At 39.9% G+C, this 19928-nt stretch overlaps 1 protein-coding gene across 2 annotated transcripts in view; it reads left to right on the top strand.

Annotated features, from left to right (window-relative positions):
• The window catches only part of LOC124593683 (Golgi-specific brefeldin A-resistance guanine nucleotide exchange factor 1), a 304033-nt gene that overhangs the window by 269586 nt on the left and 14519 nt on the right, over positions 1-19928 (top strand). For both annotated transcript variants that reach the window (XM_047131983.1, XM_047131984.1), the window contains exon 33: positions 16812-16998. In XM_047131983.1, the coding sequence (XP_046987939.1) occupies positions 16812-16991 (180 nt within the window). In that variant the 3' untranslated portion in view covers positions 16992-16998. The remainder of the gene's footprint in view (positions 1-16811; positions 16999-19928) is intronic.

A 19928-nucleotide genomic window follows, 5' to 3' on the forward strand; every position in this document is an offset into this window, starting at 1 on the left:
TGTAGAGCACGTTCTGCAACAGAATTTGCAAGTTGGCAGTATATACCCTCTGCCTACGCCCATGCATCCTAATTGATAATTTGGTGGGTGGGTGGGTGGTTGGTTGGTTTAAAAGAGGGGGGAAGGGACCAAACTGCCAGGTCATCAGTCCCTTATTCCGAAAAAACAATGCCACAAGGGTGCGAATGAAACAAGCAAGACTCACAACACAAAATGGAGAGAAAGGAAAAACCACAAGAACAACGCAAGAGCAACAAACACTTAAATGGAAAAGAGGGTAGAAGAAAACTACAGAAACACGCAAGAAACAGGTAGAAGAGATTAAAATGACAAAACAGACTACCATGGCTGGCTGACGATGAGAATAAAAAGGAGAAGCCACTCTGCAAAGTATTAAAACCACCTCAACCCTAAAAGCAATAGGGTGCAGAACACATAGACACAAAGGACATACGATAAAATTTAGATCAAATGATAAAAATCCACCCTCACAAATAAAATGTGGAACTAAATCAGCTCATGAGGCGCTGTCAGATAAAATTAGCGGCAATGAGTCCAGTAACCGAAGATTTCGTCGCAGGGCAGTCAAAGTGGGACAGTGCACCAGATTATAGGCTGCTGTCAACCGGGTGCTGCATCAACACTAAGGCAGGTCTTCACGTCGCAGGAGGTAGCCTTGGGTTGCCCAAGCATGGCCAGTGCGGAGTCGGCAGAGAACAACAGAGACCCTGCGAGAGGCCCGCATGGAGGACTGCCACACATTCGTAGTCTCCTTAATGGCACACAGTTTGTTGGGTGTACTGTGACTATGCCATTCCATCTCTCAAAGCCAAAAAACCTGGCGACGTAAAAACAAATGCAGGTCAGTTATCGCAATGCCGATCTCCATAAGCGGTTTCCGTGTAGCCTGTTTGGCCAGCCTGTTGGCAAATTCATTGCCTGGGATTCCGACATGTCCTGGGATCCACTCAAACACCACTGAACGTCCGGACCATTCCAGGATGTAGATGGACTGCTGGATGGTCGCTACCAAAGGGTGATGAGAGTATCACTGGTCAAGAGCTTGTATGCTGCTCAAGGTGCCAGTACACAGAAGAAACGACTCCCCAGGGCATGAACAGATAGCTCAAGAGCACGAGATATAGTCAACAGCTCTCCAGTGAAAACAGTGCAGCCGTCAGGCAACGAATGCTGTTCAGTATGTCCTCCATGGACATACACGAAGCTGACGCGACCATCAGCCATTGGTGTAAACCACTTCATGGCCTCGGTACATGTCAAGAATTGATATGAAGTGACAGCAGAGAGCCGGGGGATGAAATGAGTCCTTTGGGCCATGTGAAAGGTCCAGGGGCGAAGCCACGGTCTAGGTGTGCACCTGGTGGTGTACGTGATTGGACATTGAGTATAAGTTGTAAAGGCAAGGACTCCAGTTCAGATAGATGGGATCGGACACGAACTGCAATTTGAAGCCATGACCTGGGCCGCTGATGCGGGAGATGAACCGCCGTGGGTGGGAAAAGGAGACGGTAATTCGGATGAGCAGGAGAACTACAAATGTGTGCAATGTAACTGGTGAGCAGTTGTGCATGCGTGACCTGCAATGGAGGGACTCTAGCCTCCGCAAGGACGCTGGTCACTGGACGTGTCCTAAAACCTCCCATCGCTAGTCAGATGCCACAGTGGTGCACTGTGTCGAGTAAACACAATGCTGAGGGTACTGCCAAACCATAAACCAGACTCACATAGTCAAGGCGGGATTGAACAAGGGCTCTGTATAGCTGCAGCAGTGTAGAGTGATCTGCACCCCAGTTGGTGTTGCTCAGGCAGCAGAGGACAATAAGGTGCTGCCAGCACTTCTGCTTAAGCTGACGAAGGTGAGGAAGCAAAGTAAATCAGGCATCAAAAACCAGTCCTAAAAATCGATATGTCTCCACTACAGTGAGGGGAACGACAGTAAGATAAAGTTCTGGTTCCGGATGAACGATATGACACCAACAGAAGTGCATAACACAAGACTTTCTGGCCGAAAACTGAAAGCCATGGGCTAGAGCCCATGACTGCACCTTGTGGATGGCTCCCTGTAGGTGCCACTCAGCAATACCAGTACTGGTGGAGCAGTACGAAATGCAGAAGTCATCTGCATACAGAGAGGGTGAGACAGCTCCACAGCTGCTGCTACACCATTAATGGCCATTAAAAATAGAGATACACTCAATACAGAGCGTTGCGGAACCCCATTCTGCTGGATGTGGGGGAAACTAAGGGAGGCACCAACTTTGACATGGAAAGTACGAAGCGACAGGAAATTCTGGATAAAAATTGGGAGCGGCCATCGGATATCACACTCGTATAATGTGCCAAGGATATGATGTCACCAGGAGGTGTCATTTGCTTTTTGTCAATAAAAAAAGAAGGCAACAAGGTGTCGGCATCTGGAAAAGGCTGTTTGGATGGCAGACTCGAGGGACACAAGTTTATCACTGGTAGAGCGACCCAGGTAGAAGCTGCCCTGGCATGGAGCCAGTAGGTCACGTGGCTCCAGGACCTAACCCAGCCACTGACACACCATACCTTCCAGCAGCTTACAAAGAACGTTGGTGAGGCTGATGGGCTAATAGATATCCACATCAAGCGGGTTTTTGCTGGGCTTGAGCTCTGGTTTGATGGTGCTCTCCCACCAGTGCAATGGAAAGATGCCATCGCACCAGATCCAGTTGAAGATCACGAGGAGATGTCGCTTGTAGTCAGACGAGAGATGTTTACTCATCTGGGCTGTGGATCCGATTGGGCCCAGGAGCTGTGTTGGGGCAGTGTGCAAGGGCACTGAGAAGCTCCCACTCTGTAAATGGGGCGTTAGAGGGTTCACTGTGGCACGCAGTGAACGCGAGGACTTTCCCTTCCATCCGCTATTTGAGAGTGCGAAAGGCTGGGGGGTTTTTCTCCAACGCAGAGGCTCGAGCGTAGTGCTCAGCAAGCGAAGGGTCACCAACTCAGTTCATATATGAACACAGCACTCGCAGTCCCTATCCACACTAAAGACAGTGGAAACATATGCTAGATACTTGATAAAACATGGAACTGGAACACAAACATGCAAGTTATTCAAGAATTTAAACTGAGAAGGATACAAGAAAATCAAAAAATCGCTTCTTAGTAGAAGCTGCATCAACTCATAAACAAAATGATAGGCTCTGATGCCGTGCTGCAAGGACAGAAACTACCACCAAACTGAAGAGTCTAACAGCAGTAACTGACCCTTCAGACAGAGACAGATGCCTGTCGCAATGCAAACATTGGTGATAGGCTCTACACAGTTAATAAAATTTGACTATGTATGAACAGATACCTTTCTTAAATGTTTGTACTTTAAATGCTTAGTGAATGCATCATACAAGTCTGTCTACGCATACAGTTTATTACGGCTTTGTTGGTATTATTGGATGTAATTAGTCTTTCATGTACTGGACTGCTTAGTTTTCTGACACAGTAGGTAGCTTCTCAATACGGTTATGAAAGTAGCACCATCTCAAGTTTGTAATTAGAATCAAGTTGAAATTCGAAATATGGGGTCATCAGTGACGTATGACACCTATCCCTGTAAGCACATTTATTACAAACTCCAACATAAATCTAGAACAGAGCTGAGCTGCTGCACAGTGTGTGCAGTTGTTTCTACAAACATAGAATATCCCAGAACTGTGGTACCCAGATGAACATTTGAACATTCCATAATACAGAAATGTTAGAAACATACGATAATTCGGGAACTAAATAATTTCTGGTGGTCGGGTTTGAACTGATGACCCACAGCGTACTAGTCAGTGACACTAACCACTACTCCATACTCTATAGATCAGAGCTCTAAACGTTGCTCCTCTCCTGGAGAAAGGGACCTGTTGTTACAGAGGTTCTAATTGGCCGCAGTTACAGTATCCTGGCTCTGAATCTTGTCAATGGTTCTCTGAATGGTGACACTGCTAGATCCTCACATTTACTATGGTAAGTATCAAAGATAGCCCATCCAGTCAAAGCTTCACAATCATCAATTGGGTGTTCAGTTTCCTTGACTCTTCTATCATCAATCTGTGCCGTTGGACTACGGTAGTGTTTAATATGGAGGACATGGATGACATCTCTGCACTTTTGTCCTCTTGATGAAGGGTCATAATACTGCAAAGGAGGATACAATATGACACAAAGCAGTGCTCTAGTAACATTTCCAATATTCATACTTTCTGCATCTGTATTGTTATTTTGAGCTCACAACCAAGGAGCAGAAAAAAAGGTGTGAAACCTGTAGTGTCCTACTTTTCTATGTTGTATGTGAATGTAACGACAGGCAGTATTGCATCTCAGTCTGTGTTAGACATCAGTATACGTCAAGAGTATATCTATTAAGATATTGTCAAAGTGTTCTGTGAATCCCTTTGTCTGTGAATGGTAGGCAGTTGTCATCTTTTGGGTGATGTCACTATGTGAAATTACATCTGATACTAGTCTGGAATGCAAAACTTTCCCACAGACGTATCTTACAGTGGCTCATATCATCTCTAATGGATTGGTAGAGACTTGGCTAGCAATACCAGTGTCTGACTACGTCTAGATTCTTCACGAAACCTGTTGTGACCAGATGTTAGGGTGTTGTGTATATACTTCAGGATAGCTGACTGAAGATGAGCTAGGATGATGAGCAACCATTTCTGCCACTTCCTCCTCCTCCAAAGTATCCATGGTTTTCAGCAGTGATGCATCTTCTCTCTGTTCAGCAGCAACATCATTTGACAGAGCAATGACTGAGATTTCATCCACACTGCTGTGTTCCACCAAATGCTTCCTGGAAAGGCAGTCAGCAACCTTGTGTTTTCACCTGCTTTTGTGTACCACTGTGATGATGTACTCCTGTAGCCTCAGTGCCCATCTTGCATTTGAACCAACATATCCTTCAGGTTAGAGTGCCTGCATAGAGAATGTTCGTCTGCCACAACTATGAATGGTTTTCCAAAAATGGGGAATGGTTTCCAAATAAATATGACCAGAACTTCTTGATGGTCCAAACATCTGCAAGGCACTCTTTCTACATTGTAGAATACTTCATTGCAGACTTGGAGAGCACTCTGAATGCATAGCTATTACATTTTCAACACCTTTTTGAATTTGCTCTAGAAATGCACCTATCCCATGACAGCTAAATTAGTGTGAAGTTCTGTTTCAGCATGGTTGTTATACAGTGCTTGGACTGGAGATGCTGATAGGGCCTCCATACAGACAGGGAAAGATCTATCTTTCATCTTGTTCCAGGAAAATTTGTTGTCTATCTGCAGTAGTTCTTGCTAGGGATGTGTCTTGCTATGGAAGTCCTTTATGAAATGCCCATAGGAAGAGCACATTCTGAGAACTCAGATCACTCATATGCTGTCACAAAACTATGTGAATGCCTTTATTTTCTCTGGATGAAGATGGACACCATCACCATTCAGCCCCAAGGTTTTTATTTCTTTAGTGGTGAAGAGGCACTTAATTGGATTCAGGCAGAGCTTGCAGTCTGAAGACACTTCAACATGGTTCTGAGGTGGCATAAATGTTCTTCAAATGTCGTGTTCTTCAAATGTCTGCAAAAAACCACAATGCTCATCCATATAGCAAAGACACATTGCCCCATTATGGTGTTGATGCAGGTTGTCCATCATATGTTTGATGTGGCTAGAGCATTACAAGTTACAACAGCATAACTTTAAACTCACAATGGCCTTCAGGGTTTATGAAAGCTACCTTTTCCCAGACAGCTTTGTCAATCTTGATTCGCCAGTAGCCTTTCTAGATGTTGTAGTAGAGAAATGCTTCTTTCAAACATTTTAGGATGTCGTCAGACATCTTTCATCATTATTTTTGTTCATTTGCTGGCAGTTGACGCAGATATTACTTGTGCCATCCTCCTCCTTCACAAGCACCATGGGAGAGGACCAAGGACACTCTGAAGGTTCAAGAGTGTCATGTTGCACCATTGTCTCCATTTCCTCTGGGGATTATTTCATCCAGTGACACTATATAAGCATTGGCTAGTTAATGGATGATCCTTCATATTGAGACATTGTTTTACCATGTGCTGCTTGGTCTGTATTTTCTCCATCTCGGAGCTGAAAGCATTTGAAAAGTGATACAAAATGGCTGTCATTTGCTGACGTTGTTCCTCGGTCAGCCAGATCCTGTTTGCAGTTTGATTGTAGTTTTCTCTCCTGCATTGTCTGTGGTGATAGCAGAGCACAACTTTTTATCAATAATACTAAGCTGCCCTTCCTGGATTGGAGTAGCCTTTTTGCAGTTGAAAAAGGCTTCACAGTTAACTGAGCATCTTGGGATTGGTTGGCTGGAACTTACCTTGTTGATAATGGTGGGATAAGAACATCTTCAATAGCAGACAGTTGAATGGAGCAATCTTTGTCATGTGTGCTTTTTGGAAAAGCTTCATCAATTTGGAGCTCTGATATTTCACATTCTATGACTGCTTTTGATGCCTGCAAGAAGTCCCATGTGAGAATAACATTTTGAGTACATCCTGTTCACACAACAAATTCAAAGGGCTGTGTTCTGTCATTAGTACTTATTCTTGCAATATGTGTTCCTGTTGGCTGGCCATATTTCCCATTTGCAACTTTCAGCACAATCGCTTTCATATTGTGAAACATAGTCTTATTTAGCTGATGACAACAATCATGTGAAGTTACAGAAAAGGGAGCCCCTGATTTGACAGAACTCAGAGAGGTTGGCTGTCAATGATATCAGTGAGTTTCCATGACACCTTGTTGATTGTCGTCTATGGAGGATTCGCAATTACTGTGGCTTCAACTCCATAAATGGTTGCCTAGCTTAGCACTGCTCAAGATAGCAACTAGGTGAGCTGCTGGTACTTGTGTTCGGTGACAGGAAACTGTTACGTTGTGTTGGGAGGAGACCTCATCCGGGGTACAGTGATTGTCTTTATCCCATAGGTTGATTATAATTGTCTGCAGCTGACTGGCATGAATAGAACTGTTGTGATGGTTAACGTTGGCAGCGTAGTAGTAATTGAAAAATAGCCTTTTTGTCAGCAGTGGAAAGACATCAGCGAGTTGTCCTCAAGGTGTTAAACTTGCTGTAGGAGTTGGTTATACCTACATTAATTGGGTTCTGGGTTGTCATTTGCTGGTTGCTGAAACTTCTTTCAGCAAGCATGAGACTGTCAGCTTCTGTCATATTTGAATTCACAATGTGAGATACATTTTGTGTATAGGACTGTTATTTCCCCATAACGTTGGGCCCTGTTCTTCAATTGCTTTTTGGAAGTGGAGTCTCTGCCGATTATCACCAAATGTTTCTTCAGTTCGTCCTGGCATTTATCCCAGCTATTGAGCTTCTCTTCATTGTTCTTGAACTGTGGTTGGGCTGTGGCACCCAAGTAAAAGTACACATTTGTGAGCATATCGTGTCATCCCACCTACAGTATTTGATGGCTCATTCAAATCCTTTCAGCCATTTCACTGGGTTCTGACAGGTGTCTCTGGAGAACACTGATGGATGCATGATGTGCAGTTGACTCACTATCGGGTTGGAATCCATTGGTCTCCTACATAAACAGATCTTCTGAACAATGTACTGCTTGTATTCCGATTCTTGTTGGTGTAAGCAGGAGCTGTTATGTTACCTAATTGGAGCCAAGGTAATGTAAATGTTTTGAGGTACTTGGTGTCTCCACCAGATGATGTTATGTCATAACCAGAATAGTCCAACTCTGAAAGCAGGATCATCAATGAAGTACAGCACTTAACACTGAAATCACAATTATTATGATCACTGAAATGCAGTGACAACATAACTGAACTACTGCTCAGAATGGAGCTATTTATACAAATATAAAAAAATTTCAGACTGTTAGTATTTATAGAACATATATAGAACATTCCAGAATATACAAGTATTACAAACATAAGATATTTCAAGAACATTCCAGAAATCATAATTGCTGGTGTTCGGGTTTGAACTGGCAACCCGCAGAATGCCAGTCATGGATACTAACCATTATACAATGTCCCATGTGCCAGAGCTCATAGAAATATTCATTTAATATTTGAACACGTCATGACTCCAAGTGCCCCTATACAAAATGTGTGAACCATATCTGATTTTCTTCAGTGTCCTTGAAATGCACACTAATTGTTTGTCATTATGCCTGTAAAATAAGACTTCGTTTTTCTTCAAGCACACAGTGTATACAAAGCTTTTCTTATTTTTGATCTCACACCTTCTGTTATGGATAGCCTCTTCATCTCGATTCTGTAATTGTATCTTGTTTTTGCATGTATCCAAGGAATACTTGCGGTAACTCACTTCTTTCACTAACAAATTTTTACGAGTGGGTTTGTTTGAGTATTTATGGAAGCTTTCCCTAATCCTTCTGGCAATTGGAAGCATGTTTCAGAAATGATGTTTTGTTCTCCTCTAACGTAAACTATTCCAAAACTATTCTCAATGCAACAGAAAACTTTGAGCGTTATGATCATTACATCTGAACACCCAAGCTTTTTCTCAGGCTGTTGACACGTGACTTGCAAAACCATCGTGGATCTCTTGGTTCCATTTTGACTTGGACTAAAGAAACTCCCATTCAGATGTTTGACACATCTCTAGCCAAACCAAAATCAGTTATCGTGACTGGCCAATACAACATATTAGATTTCTGTTTTGATGCCCTCAGAATCTTTCTGACAGTAAACTGTGCAAAACTTCACTACGTAGCACATGATATGACATAAATCTACTGTAATAATACACATACCAAGGGAGGTCTTAAATTTTTCCATAGTTTGAGGTTTAGAAAGTTCTTTACCACACTGATTTGACTTTCCAGTCATATTTCTTCCACTGTGATAACATGTTCCAGAAAATTTATTGCTTGTCTTCCGAATTTGGAGTCAAAAAAATTTGTTCCATCACTCCACCTTTCTGTATGAAGCTAGTAAGCTGCTAAATTGTTCCTCATATTCGGCCAGTGTTTCAGTGACAATCAACAAATTGCAAGCCTATACATTTATCCTTGATAATGTTCCTGCAGACATAAACTCTGTATACTTCCTTGCTTCTTATTCTAGTAAAATGTGCCAACAGGACTTTCTTAAAGCAATACTTGTGAAATATTTAACATCATGATTTCTTGTACTTTTTCCTTCCAAATTTTCTAGTTTTGTGCATGCTTCTATCAAAACTTTGTTAATATTTCTGGCATCCATTATGAGACATTCTCTGTATCTATATTTACTGCTGTCAAGCAGGGGACTGTTGATTGCACTTTCGCTCTGTTCAGTGATACCCGAAATAAAGCATCTTTCTTACTTCTTTACTGCATTCACCTCTATGTGGTCAAGCAACAGAACACACAAACAGGTTAAACCTCAAGTGGGCACACCTATGCATAAAGTGCGCCAACCACAAATAACAATGCTTTTAACTGTTACATTGTTCTTGTACTGTTGTGAGCCTATACCTATTTCATCATTTTTGCTTCAGCTAACACATTGATAACTTACATTGTCCCAAGTCCAAGTGAGAATCAGTAATATAAAATAAGCAGCGATCTGTCCAAGAAAATGACCCAAATTATGAGCTAGCAGCATAATCCAACAGTGGGGCAGTTGTCTATGAAAAATTAGTAATCGAAAAAGTGGTTGGCTGTGATCTAATGCACTGCACTGTTTAATGCTTCGAGTGGACCATTACTATAGGGTAATTCTTCTATGCTTCTATGCAATATAGTGATATAATGAGAGTTTATTTTATTATTATCTAACTAAACAGTGCTTTAGCTCATATAATGTTAGTTTAGTTTATCATTGTTTCATTGAACTGAGATTAAGCTGTGACGTTGCTCATGTGTGTTTACCTTACTAACATAAAGACTGCTATTCCTTACATGTACACAAAGTACTCCACGTGCCCACTCATGTTAGGAATAATGGTTTGCCCACTTGAGAGTTAATAATCCATGTGGTTTAACTGGTTTTATCAATGATATACCATGATGATACCTGGTTGTTCTTGAAAAATGTCAGCATACTTATTTAGATGTTGGCATAGTTCTGATCTGCAGGTGTCTGTCAGATATTCGGACTCTTGCACTTTCATACCTATCACATCAGCAATGTTCATGCAGTCTTGATTTTCCTTTGTTTCTTCGTTCAGCTGTGACCTATCACATTTATTACATATAACTTTTATCCACACTCACTCACAAAATTCCATTTCCAGTTATTCTTCATTGAAATAAATTGTTTTTACCATTCAAAACTCTAATCTCGTGGCATTCTCATTAAGTAAATATCTTTCCAAAGTGAACTCACTCAAATAAAATCGGCCACTAAAAATGTGTTTTTCATCTTTCCTTTGCAGTCTTCATTTCGGTACATAATTGTGAGCTCACAAGCTTTGTCTTGGAGCAACTGCTCAGACTATGCCCACGTTTCCAACAAGCAATGTCTGTACTCTTACATACCCTTGTATACTTTTGTATAAGTCAAAAGGTATGATGCTGAGTTGAGCTCCAGTGTCAAGAATTCATTTTATACGGTAGATGTCAATTTGCTGCTTCCATAACTCTTCTTGTTTCACAGTTGCATTGTTCACAATTTAAGATATGTCAGTAATTTGTCATTATTGTATTAAATAAGCCATTACTTGTTCCATATCCACTCAGTTTCCTTAGGCCAGTCCTGCAGAACTTTTCTTTCTGGCTTCGCGAAGCGATCCGTTGGTTTAATTGAAATACTCATTTGTTGTTTGTGCAATGGATTACTAACATTGCTTAAGCTCTGTTGCCATTGTGTTCTCTATGTTTCGCTATGAATTGTTTGATATTGTGGGCTATATTTGTTATCTCTTCTGTATTTAATCATACAATGTAGGCTCCTGTATTTCTCTCTTCTCCTGCCAAAATTGTTTCCTCTCATTTTGTGCATCTTTTCGTACTATGTTCTGTTGCTGTTGTGAAAGGTGCTGTGATTGTTTCTCGTCTGGATCTTAGGTTTTGGTTCTTGCCATCAGGTCCTTTCATATTGGTTTCTGCATACGCATCAGTCTACATTATATTCCACGCTTGTACATTTTCTGTACGTGATGTACGGAATTTGTTGTGCTCCAGTCCTCTGCCAACAAACCAGAGCTATCGACTACCAGCAAAAGTATTTTGACATTACCATCTGATACCTTTCTCTTGTCTGTATCAGTAACTGCCTTTGATGATGCATATGATATTTGCTTGTGGTATCTCTTTGTCCTAGTATGTAGCTGTATTTAAATCTCTTTAGAAGTAACACCTCAGATCCTCAGTTCATGGTTAATACAGTTCAAGCTTTAAAACTTTGTTCCATAACTTCCCATGAATTCCTTGTGACCAATATTTCACTAAGAACATATTTTCAAGTTTTTCACATGTACAGTAATTGTCAACAGTTTCCGTAGCCCACAAAGGTGAAATGCCGTACATGTAACCACTTATAAAGCATATACATTGCATGTCTGTCCAAACATGTGGCGAAATACCATGAAATGATCACGTTATGTCTTTCTTCCCCAGTATGAATATGTATATTCTGCTCACTGCTATTTTCCAGCAAAATGTTTACTTACTGCTTACAGTTAGTGTAGCTGCATACTCCTGCTGATTCGGCATTGTTTTCCTGCTCACGCCCTTTTCTCACAGAAATAGTTACCTTGTTTTGTTTTCTATTGACAATATTTTATGTTGGCTGTCCTGTAACTCTTTCTAGTTGATTGAGTTCCAGTTGGATTGCTTATGTATCAGTGGTGATCATTTCTACTGATTTAGACCGTGTGCTAATTTTTGAATCTATGTTGGCCATTTATTGTTCTTTGTCATTTAGTTCCTCAATTTTTTTGACTATTGTTTCTTCAACATGTTTATCTTTCCCTTCCCAATAATTTTCAAGCAACTCCAATAAGACTTCTTCTCATACTATGTCTTCTGCTTTTTCCCCAGATTTGCTGTCAAGATGTGTTAATGTTGCTTGCCCATTTCTCTTACCCAGTTCATGAATTGTTGACAGATCACTTGACATGTTGTCAACTCTCTTTACAATTTCACAGTTTCTTTACCTTTCCAAAATTCCAGTGGATTTTTCTATTTTATCTAAAATTTCAGTTAACCTTTCTACTGTCTCAGAAATTTTGGACAATTGTTCCAACTGGTCAGCTGTTGCTTCCCCTACTCTATAAGCACACCTGCTTTTACAGTCATAGTATTCTGAGCTTCTATCAATACTCCCATTGCTCTAGTGACAGCATGTAGCTTTCTAACATCTCATCAGTTTGAGTTACGTATTGGGTATCAACTGGATCCATGCCTATTTCTTTGATCTCATCAAATTACATTAGGTCTCCAATCACTTTATTAAAAATAAAAAAAACTATATTTTTCAAATACACAAATATTTTACCTCAGAAGGCACATATGTAGTTCAGTTCATGAAAAAAAAATTAAAAATATCTAACTTCCTTTTTGCAAATTCAGCATTGGTCATATTTTGTCAGCTCTTTTCTTGGCTCAGTGATCCTTGTTCATGTTGATTTATTTTCATTGAATAAACAAAAATTTAGTTGTTAGTACAATGTAATATCAGGTTGATTAGTGGTCTGCATATATCTAATACACTGTTTCAAAATTCTTTTGCATCTGGAGATTGCCAATTGTTTAACATTGCCGAAACATCACTTTCATAGTATATGTCCCTTTTTCGTACTTCATATGCTCTATAACAGGCTTTTCGAGCTAGAGAGGTGTGGGCAAACAACTGACACATGGACAGTCTGGGATACAGGCCATCACTAATGGGATCATACTGCACTAGCCGGGCACAACCTTCATGCATCTAATACTTTTGTTGTCCTGTCTTCCTCAGTTGGGTGTAATATTACTGTGTATTGATAATTTTTACTTTTGAACCATATAACTACAGTGGCACAAAAGTCAAAATCAATTGCAGAAAGATATTGGCTACTAAATGAAATTAAGATGCTGTATTTAAAAAAAGTTACCTAAATATTATATTCTACGAGACTCATCTAGAATTGGCACAGAACATAGGAAACCCCAAAGTTCTCATGGCACTAATAGAAAAAACTGAACACAACACAAACACAGCAGTGAAACATTTACAAAACAAACAAAAACAGAAAATAATGAAACTAACAATAAAAAAGACATAAAAATACTTTTGTGTTTTAAATGTGAAACCACAAGAACACCAACACACATTCCACCCGTATTTACTTAATGTAACAAGAGAGAACTGACTGTAAAAGAAAAAAATGCTCTTGGAAAAAGTGTTGAAACGTGCACCAACAGCAAGTTAAACAACCAATACATAGAAAATCTCATAGCAGAAACCGAACACATCCTTACATGTGAAGAACAAAAAAATAATTGTGAAATGAACATAGGACTGACAAGAGGATTAATAAAAAAAGAAATAAAAGGCATAATGAAACAAACCCAGCAGACATACAATACGAACAACCAAACAGAGGCAGTCACCATAAAAACATTAAAACAAACATTAATAAACAGGAACACAGTAAAGACAAGAGCAGATGAGAGAAATGTAACAGTACTTAAGGACAAAGAGCAGTACATCACAAAAACCAAGGAATACATAATTACCAACACCTTACAAAAACTGAAGTTAGATCCAACTACACGATTCCAGGCAAACCTGAACTGAACAGTGAAAAACATTGAAAACACACTTTCAGACAAACAGAAATACTACATAACACAGAAAAACCCACAAGTACCAAACACTTTGCAGCCAACCAAAGATACATAAAGATGATGCACTAATGAGAGGCATTATTAACTTCAGGAAAGCCCCAACGTACCACATAGCCAAATGTCTCCAAAAGTTAATTACAAAACACTGTAAAACAGAAAACAACATAACAGTGATACACACAGGAAACCTTATATAACACATCCAGAACATACAGGTACCACACACAGCATCATTGAATTCATTCAACATATAAAATATGTATACCTCCATCCCTATCACAGAAACAATAGAAATCATAAGACAAAATCTCACATTCCACAGCAACCTCACCACAGAAGCAATAACAGAAATAATGCATATGCTCAGACTGACAACTGAACAAAACTACTTTGTTTGAGAGTGAATATTACCTACAAAGTGATGGAATGTCCTTGGGATCCCCAATATCAGGCACATTAGGAAACATTTTTATCAGTCACATAGAAAATCAGATATTTGAAAAAATAACCACTAATGGAAGATTTATAATCATGTATTGGTACAGATAAGTGGATGACATGTGTCTGGTAGATGAGCCAAATGAAAAAATAAATGAACTTCACCCAGAAATCAACGAAGCATATCGGAACATAAAATTCACACTTGAAAAAGAAAATCAAATAAATTTTCTAGACATAACAATAATAAAAGAAAATGGCAAACATATATTTAACATCGTTAGAAAACCCAACAGCCTCAGACACAATAATATATTGCACATCCAATCATCCCCACAACCAGAAGCTTGCAGCACTAAGGCATATACCATATAGATTAAACAGCATCCCAATCAACAAGCGAAATTATGAAAAAGAAATAAGTACAATCATACAATAGCTAGGAACACACATGTAGTACACAAATTCAATCAAAAAAATAAAAAACACAAATACAAAACAAACACAACACTTCCAGAATACAAGATGTCATGAGGTGCACAGAGAAGAAGCAGATGATACACTATGACTTACACACATAAACTAACACACAGAGTGGCAAACATACTAAAGAGACAGGGCATCCAAATAGCATATAAAACTGTGAAAACCCTCCATTCTCACTTAAGCCAACCAGGTACCGAGAGGGATAAATTCCAGGGATCAGGAATATATAAACTTGAAAGTCAAATTTGTGATGCATTATACATAGACATGATTTTAAAACACAGTACAAAGAACATATCAGGTGTTGGAAGTACAAAACAAACCATTCCACATTAGCAGAACATTTAAAGCACTCAAAACACCGTAATCACCATCGTACAAACATGGAAAAAGAAATGAAAATAATGTGAATAAACAACCATGACAAATACCTTACACAAATGTAAGGAAACTTTCAGATGCAGGAAGCCATCACTGAAAACAAAAATGTGATAAATGAGCACATACACATCAGTACCGGCTCCCTACTGCACGTAATGAAAGAAATGATAAAATAAGTCCTCTTCCTTGGACATGCAGCCAAAAAAAGTAGCAGTAATAAAAAGCTCACCAAAACAAATACTATTTCATAGACGTGCATGGATTCATAAATAAACAGATCACAGATCTCTCAAAAATTACACTCAAATTTGGCAATAACATCAGACAGTTGGCTAAACATACCAAAATGTTGCATCAAAACAAGTGTTCAGTTCCTAGTGCTGTGAAATGTGGAAAACAAAAACCCCCAAATGGCAATTATGAGAAGAGGAACAGCACCAAAAATGGAACAGGAACAGAACATGTAGAAAAGTGTCCACACAATCTGTAAGTACAATTTAAAATATTACTAAGTCATAGAAAAAAAACCAGCCACCAGAACTGTTTATAACCAATGGGTACAGTGCCCCAAAATGTAAACAAAATGGTAAAAATGTGTACATATTCCAGGCCACTGAAGATGCCTTGCTGAGGGTAAAGGTGAAACGTGTTTAGCACAAAAATTGTTTCATTTAGTTGTAGTTGGAGAGTCCAAAAGTAAAAATTAGCAGTATACTGTAATTCATGCATCTGTTTGGTAGACAGCTTCTGCTGTGAGTTGGGGTTGGCCTTGAAGCTCAAACAGCATTTTCCTGTTTACCCTCCATAGTGGGTGTTGAATCTTTGTAGAAAAATTCTTTGGATGGTCTCAGGTTATTCCACAGGAGGGACACATTTACAATCAAACTTGATGCACTGCTATTGTCACAGCAGATTAGACATACTGGCCAGATGCATGCAGACAGGATAGTCAAACAGATTGAACGTCACAGAACACATGCAATAGTCATCTGGTAAGTGAGAATATGTTAGGGGCCTCTGGATGTGCCCTTGCCCAATGGGGCAGTGTTGCAGTAGCCAGCTCTAAAAGATGTACTACAGGAATGATGAGGTTGTAAAAAAATTGAGGACTATATTTTTATATAGATACATAGGACTATATGTTTATATATGTATATACAGTGTATATGGGACTGTATGTTTAAACTTACCTTACTTATTTTTTATTAAGACAATTGTTTTACACCATACTAAAATTTACTGTGCAGTGCATAGTTAAATACTGCAAGAATTCTCGGAGCATTCAAGTGTGTTGAACATAATATTATTTCAAAAGCATTATTGCACTATTGATCTCTGTGGCACAACTCAGTGTGTTTATTGCATTCACTTGTGATATTACCCGCGTTGACATAATTTAAACATTACATGGAATATGGGAGGAAGTGCTCGCACGCATGTACAGCTCTTAACTAGAAAATAGAAATTTTTTTCCTTTTGCTCTAAAAAGCTGTATTCACCACCTGTTCCAAATAAACTATTCTGCTTCTGTGAAACTTTGCTTGTTCAATAACTCAGTTCAGTTTTTCATCAACAGATTAACTAAACATATTTGTATGGAGAAGACTAAACTGTTGTAAAATATATGTATATATATTAAAGGCTTTGGAAGCAATTTCTAATAATCCGTCATATTCTCTTTCTTTTTTAGCACGACTTTTTCCTCTCAGGCCCTGAGGTTCAGCAGCAGCAGCAGCAGCAGCAGCAGCACCAGCTCCACCAAATGGGCTTAAACACAACAAGAAACACATTTTTGTTGAATACAGGTGTCATGGAAGGCCTCCCAATCTTATCGCCACCGACTGGGTCTAAGGTTCCACATCCCGAATAATGGACTTGTAAGCAGTAAATTGTTCTTGCCATTTGTGATTGTATTACTTTTGAACTGTTGTAACTTACCATCTTGATAGTCTTCCTTCACACAAGATGAATGTGTTTCTGTGTGGCAAAAGCAACTGCCTACACAGTGAGTATTTGCCAGTATCTTACAAACTGAGCATTTAGATTTGAGAAGGTATAATTGAATCAATTAAAAATGTTAAAGATGCTTTTGTTTCCAAATGTTCTTTCACCTTCTCAAGTAATCTTTTTGAAGATTTATAAGTGGTGACACCACTTCCCCAATTTTGTAAAATTAAGTGAATCCATTTGAGGTAAATTTTATATTACACACTGAGCATATCTTATTCAATAAAACTACGAGATTCCATTTCTTGCTGTGCTAACATTCAAAAGGTGAAATTTTAGTACTGCCAGTAAGAACATATAAAAGTAAACAGCACTATTGTAGCTTTCGGAGCTAGTAGTTAATTCCTTGGGGAGGAGAGGTGGATAGTTTGGGGAAGGTTACAAATGAAGGGCAGATCACTCAGCCCTTAGGATGACAGGCGCCCACCTGTGAGAGCAGATAGTGCTTGTCAGCAGTATTAACTGGTTAGTTAGTTTCATGTTGAATGGATCATTTGTATGATTAATTGTAATGATATAGAACAAGTTATTTTATGTTCACATAACACTTTTCATATCTACATATGGCTGCATACTGACCATTTACAAGGGTGGTTTTTTAAGCAAAAATTGGCACAGAGACGCGTGCGCATTGACGGCTGTTGCAAGTGTGTCCTCTATTGAAATTCATGCCCTCTGCAAATGCTATTTCATCTTTGGTGCGCATGTGCATGCGTAAAGGTAAAACTACGTGTCTGCCTTCTGTCGGAACTCGTGCTCACAGCACTAAAAACAAATGTCACACGTCACTAGATGTGTAATTATGAATAAGATGTTCTCTCCCAGAAGAAATTAGAGAGATCACTGGGCCCCAAGCCTTGTCCAGTTGAAAGCCACTGACATGATTTATAAGATCTTGTGCACAACGTATTTCCACAGGTTCTTTAATCACTGAATCCCAAAAGGATCTCACTGGGGCCAAATTTTTTCACTTTAAAGCTATATCTTTTGCTTTAAAGCTATACAGGGTGTTACAAAAAGGTACAGCCAAACTTTCAGGAAACATTCCTCACACACAAATAAAGAAAAGATTTTATGTGGACACGTGTCCGGAAACGCTTAATTTCCATGTTAGAGCTCATTTTAGTTTCCTCAGTATGTACTGTACTTCCTCGATTCACTGCCAGTTGGCCCAATTGAAGGAAGGTAATGTTGACTTCGGTGCTTGTGTTGACATGCGACTCATTGCTCTACAGTACTGGCATCAAGCAGATCAGTACGTAGCATCAACAGGTTAGTGTTCATCACAAATGTGGTTTTGCAGTCAGTGCAATGTTTACAAATGCGGAGTTGGTAGATGCCCATTTGATGTATGGATTAGCACGGGGCAATAGCCGTGGCGCGGTACGTTTGTATCGAGACAGATTTCCAGAACGAAGGTGTCCCGACAGGAAGACGTTCGAAGCAGTTGATCGGCATCTTAGGGAGCACGGAACATTCCAGCCTATGACTCGCGACAGGGGAAGACCTAGAACGATGAGGACACCTGCAATGGACGAGGCAATTCTTCGTGCAGTTGACGATAACCCTAATGTCAGCGTCAGAGAAGTTGCTGCTGTACAAGGTAACATTGACCACGTCACTGTATGGAGAGTGCTACAGGAGGACCAGTTGTTTTCGTACCATGTACAACGTGTGCAGGCACTATCAGCAGCTGATTGGCCTCCACGGGTACACTTCTGCGAATGGTTCATCCAACAATGTGTCCATCCTCATTTCAGTGCAAATGTTCTCTTTACGGATGAGGCTTCATTCCAACATGATCAAATTGTAAATTTTCACAATCAACATGTGTGGGCTGACGAGAATCCGCACGCAATTGTGCAATCACGTCATCAACACAGATTTTCTGTGAATGTTTGGGCAGGCATTGTTTGTGATGTCTTGATTGGGCCCCATGTTCTTCCACCTATGCTCAATGGAGCATGTTATCATGATTTCATACGGGATACTCTACCTGTGCTGCTAGAACATGTGCCTTTACGAGTACGACACAACATGCGGTTCATGCACGATGGAGCTCCTGCACATTTCAGTCAGTGTTTGTACGCTTCTCAACAACAGATTCGGTGACCGATGGATTGGTAGAGGCGGACCAATTCCACGGCCTCCACGCTCTCCTGACCTCAACCCTCTTGACTTTCATTTATGGGGGCATTTGAAAGCTCTTGTCTACACAACCCCGGTACCAAATGTAGAGACTCTTCGTGCTCGTATTGTGGATGGCTGTGATACAATACGCCATTCTCCAGGGCTGCATCAGCGCATCAGGGATTCCATGCGACGGAGGGTGGATGCATGTATCCTCGCTAACGGAGGACATTTTGAACATTTCCTGTAACAAAGTGTTTGAAGTCATGCTGGTACGTTCTGTTGCTGTGTGTTTCCATTTCATGATTAATGTGATTTGAAGAGAAGTAATAAAATGAGCTCTAACATGGAAAGTAAGTGTTTCTGGAAACATGTCCACATAACGTATTTTCTTTCTTTGTGTGTGAGGAATGTTTCCTGAAAGTTTGGCCGTACCTTTTTGTAACAACCTGTATATTTTGCTACAAAGCAGACACAATGAACTAGCAGTCTCCAGTGACACACACTCAGGTGGTTGAACAGTTGCCAGCCGAAATGTTGTGTCAAGAAATCAACACGACACGGCTGCAATCCTGAAACCTCTTAGAATATTCAACACACTGGGAAAACTTCTAGAATCGCGTCAGATATGAGTTAGTGATTCCTACCCATCAGCTTTCAAACATTGCAC

Source organism: Schistocerca americana, chromosome 2 (genome assembly GCF_021461395.2).
Source record: "Schistocerca americana isolate TAMUIC-IGC-003095 chromosome 2, iqSchAmer2.1, whole genome shotgun sequence".
Classification (NCBI taxonomy): domain Eukaryota; kingdom Metazoa; phylum Arthropoda; class Insecta; order Orthoptera; family Acrididae; genus Schistocerca; species Schistocerca americana.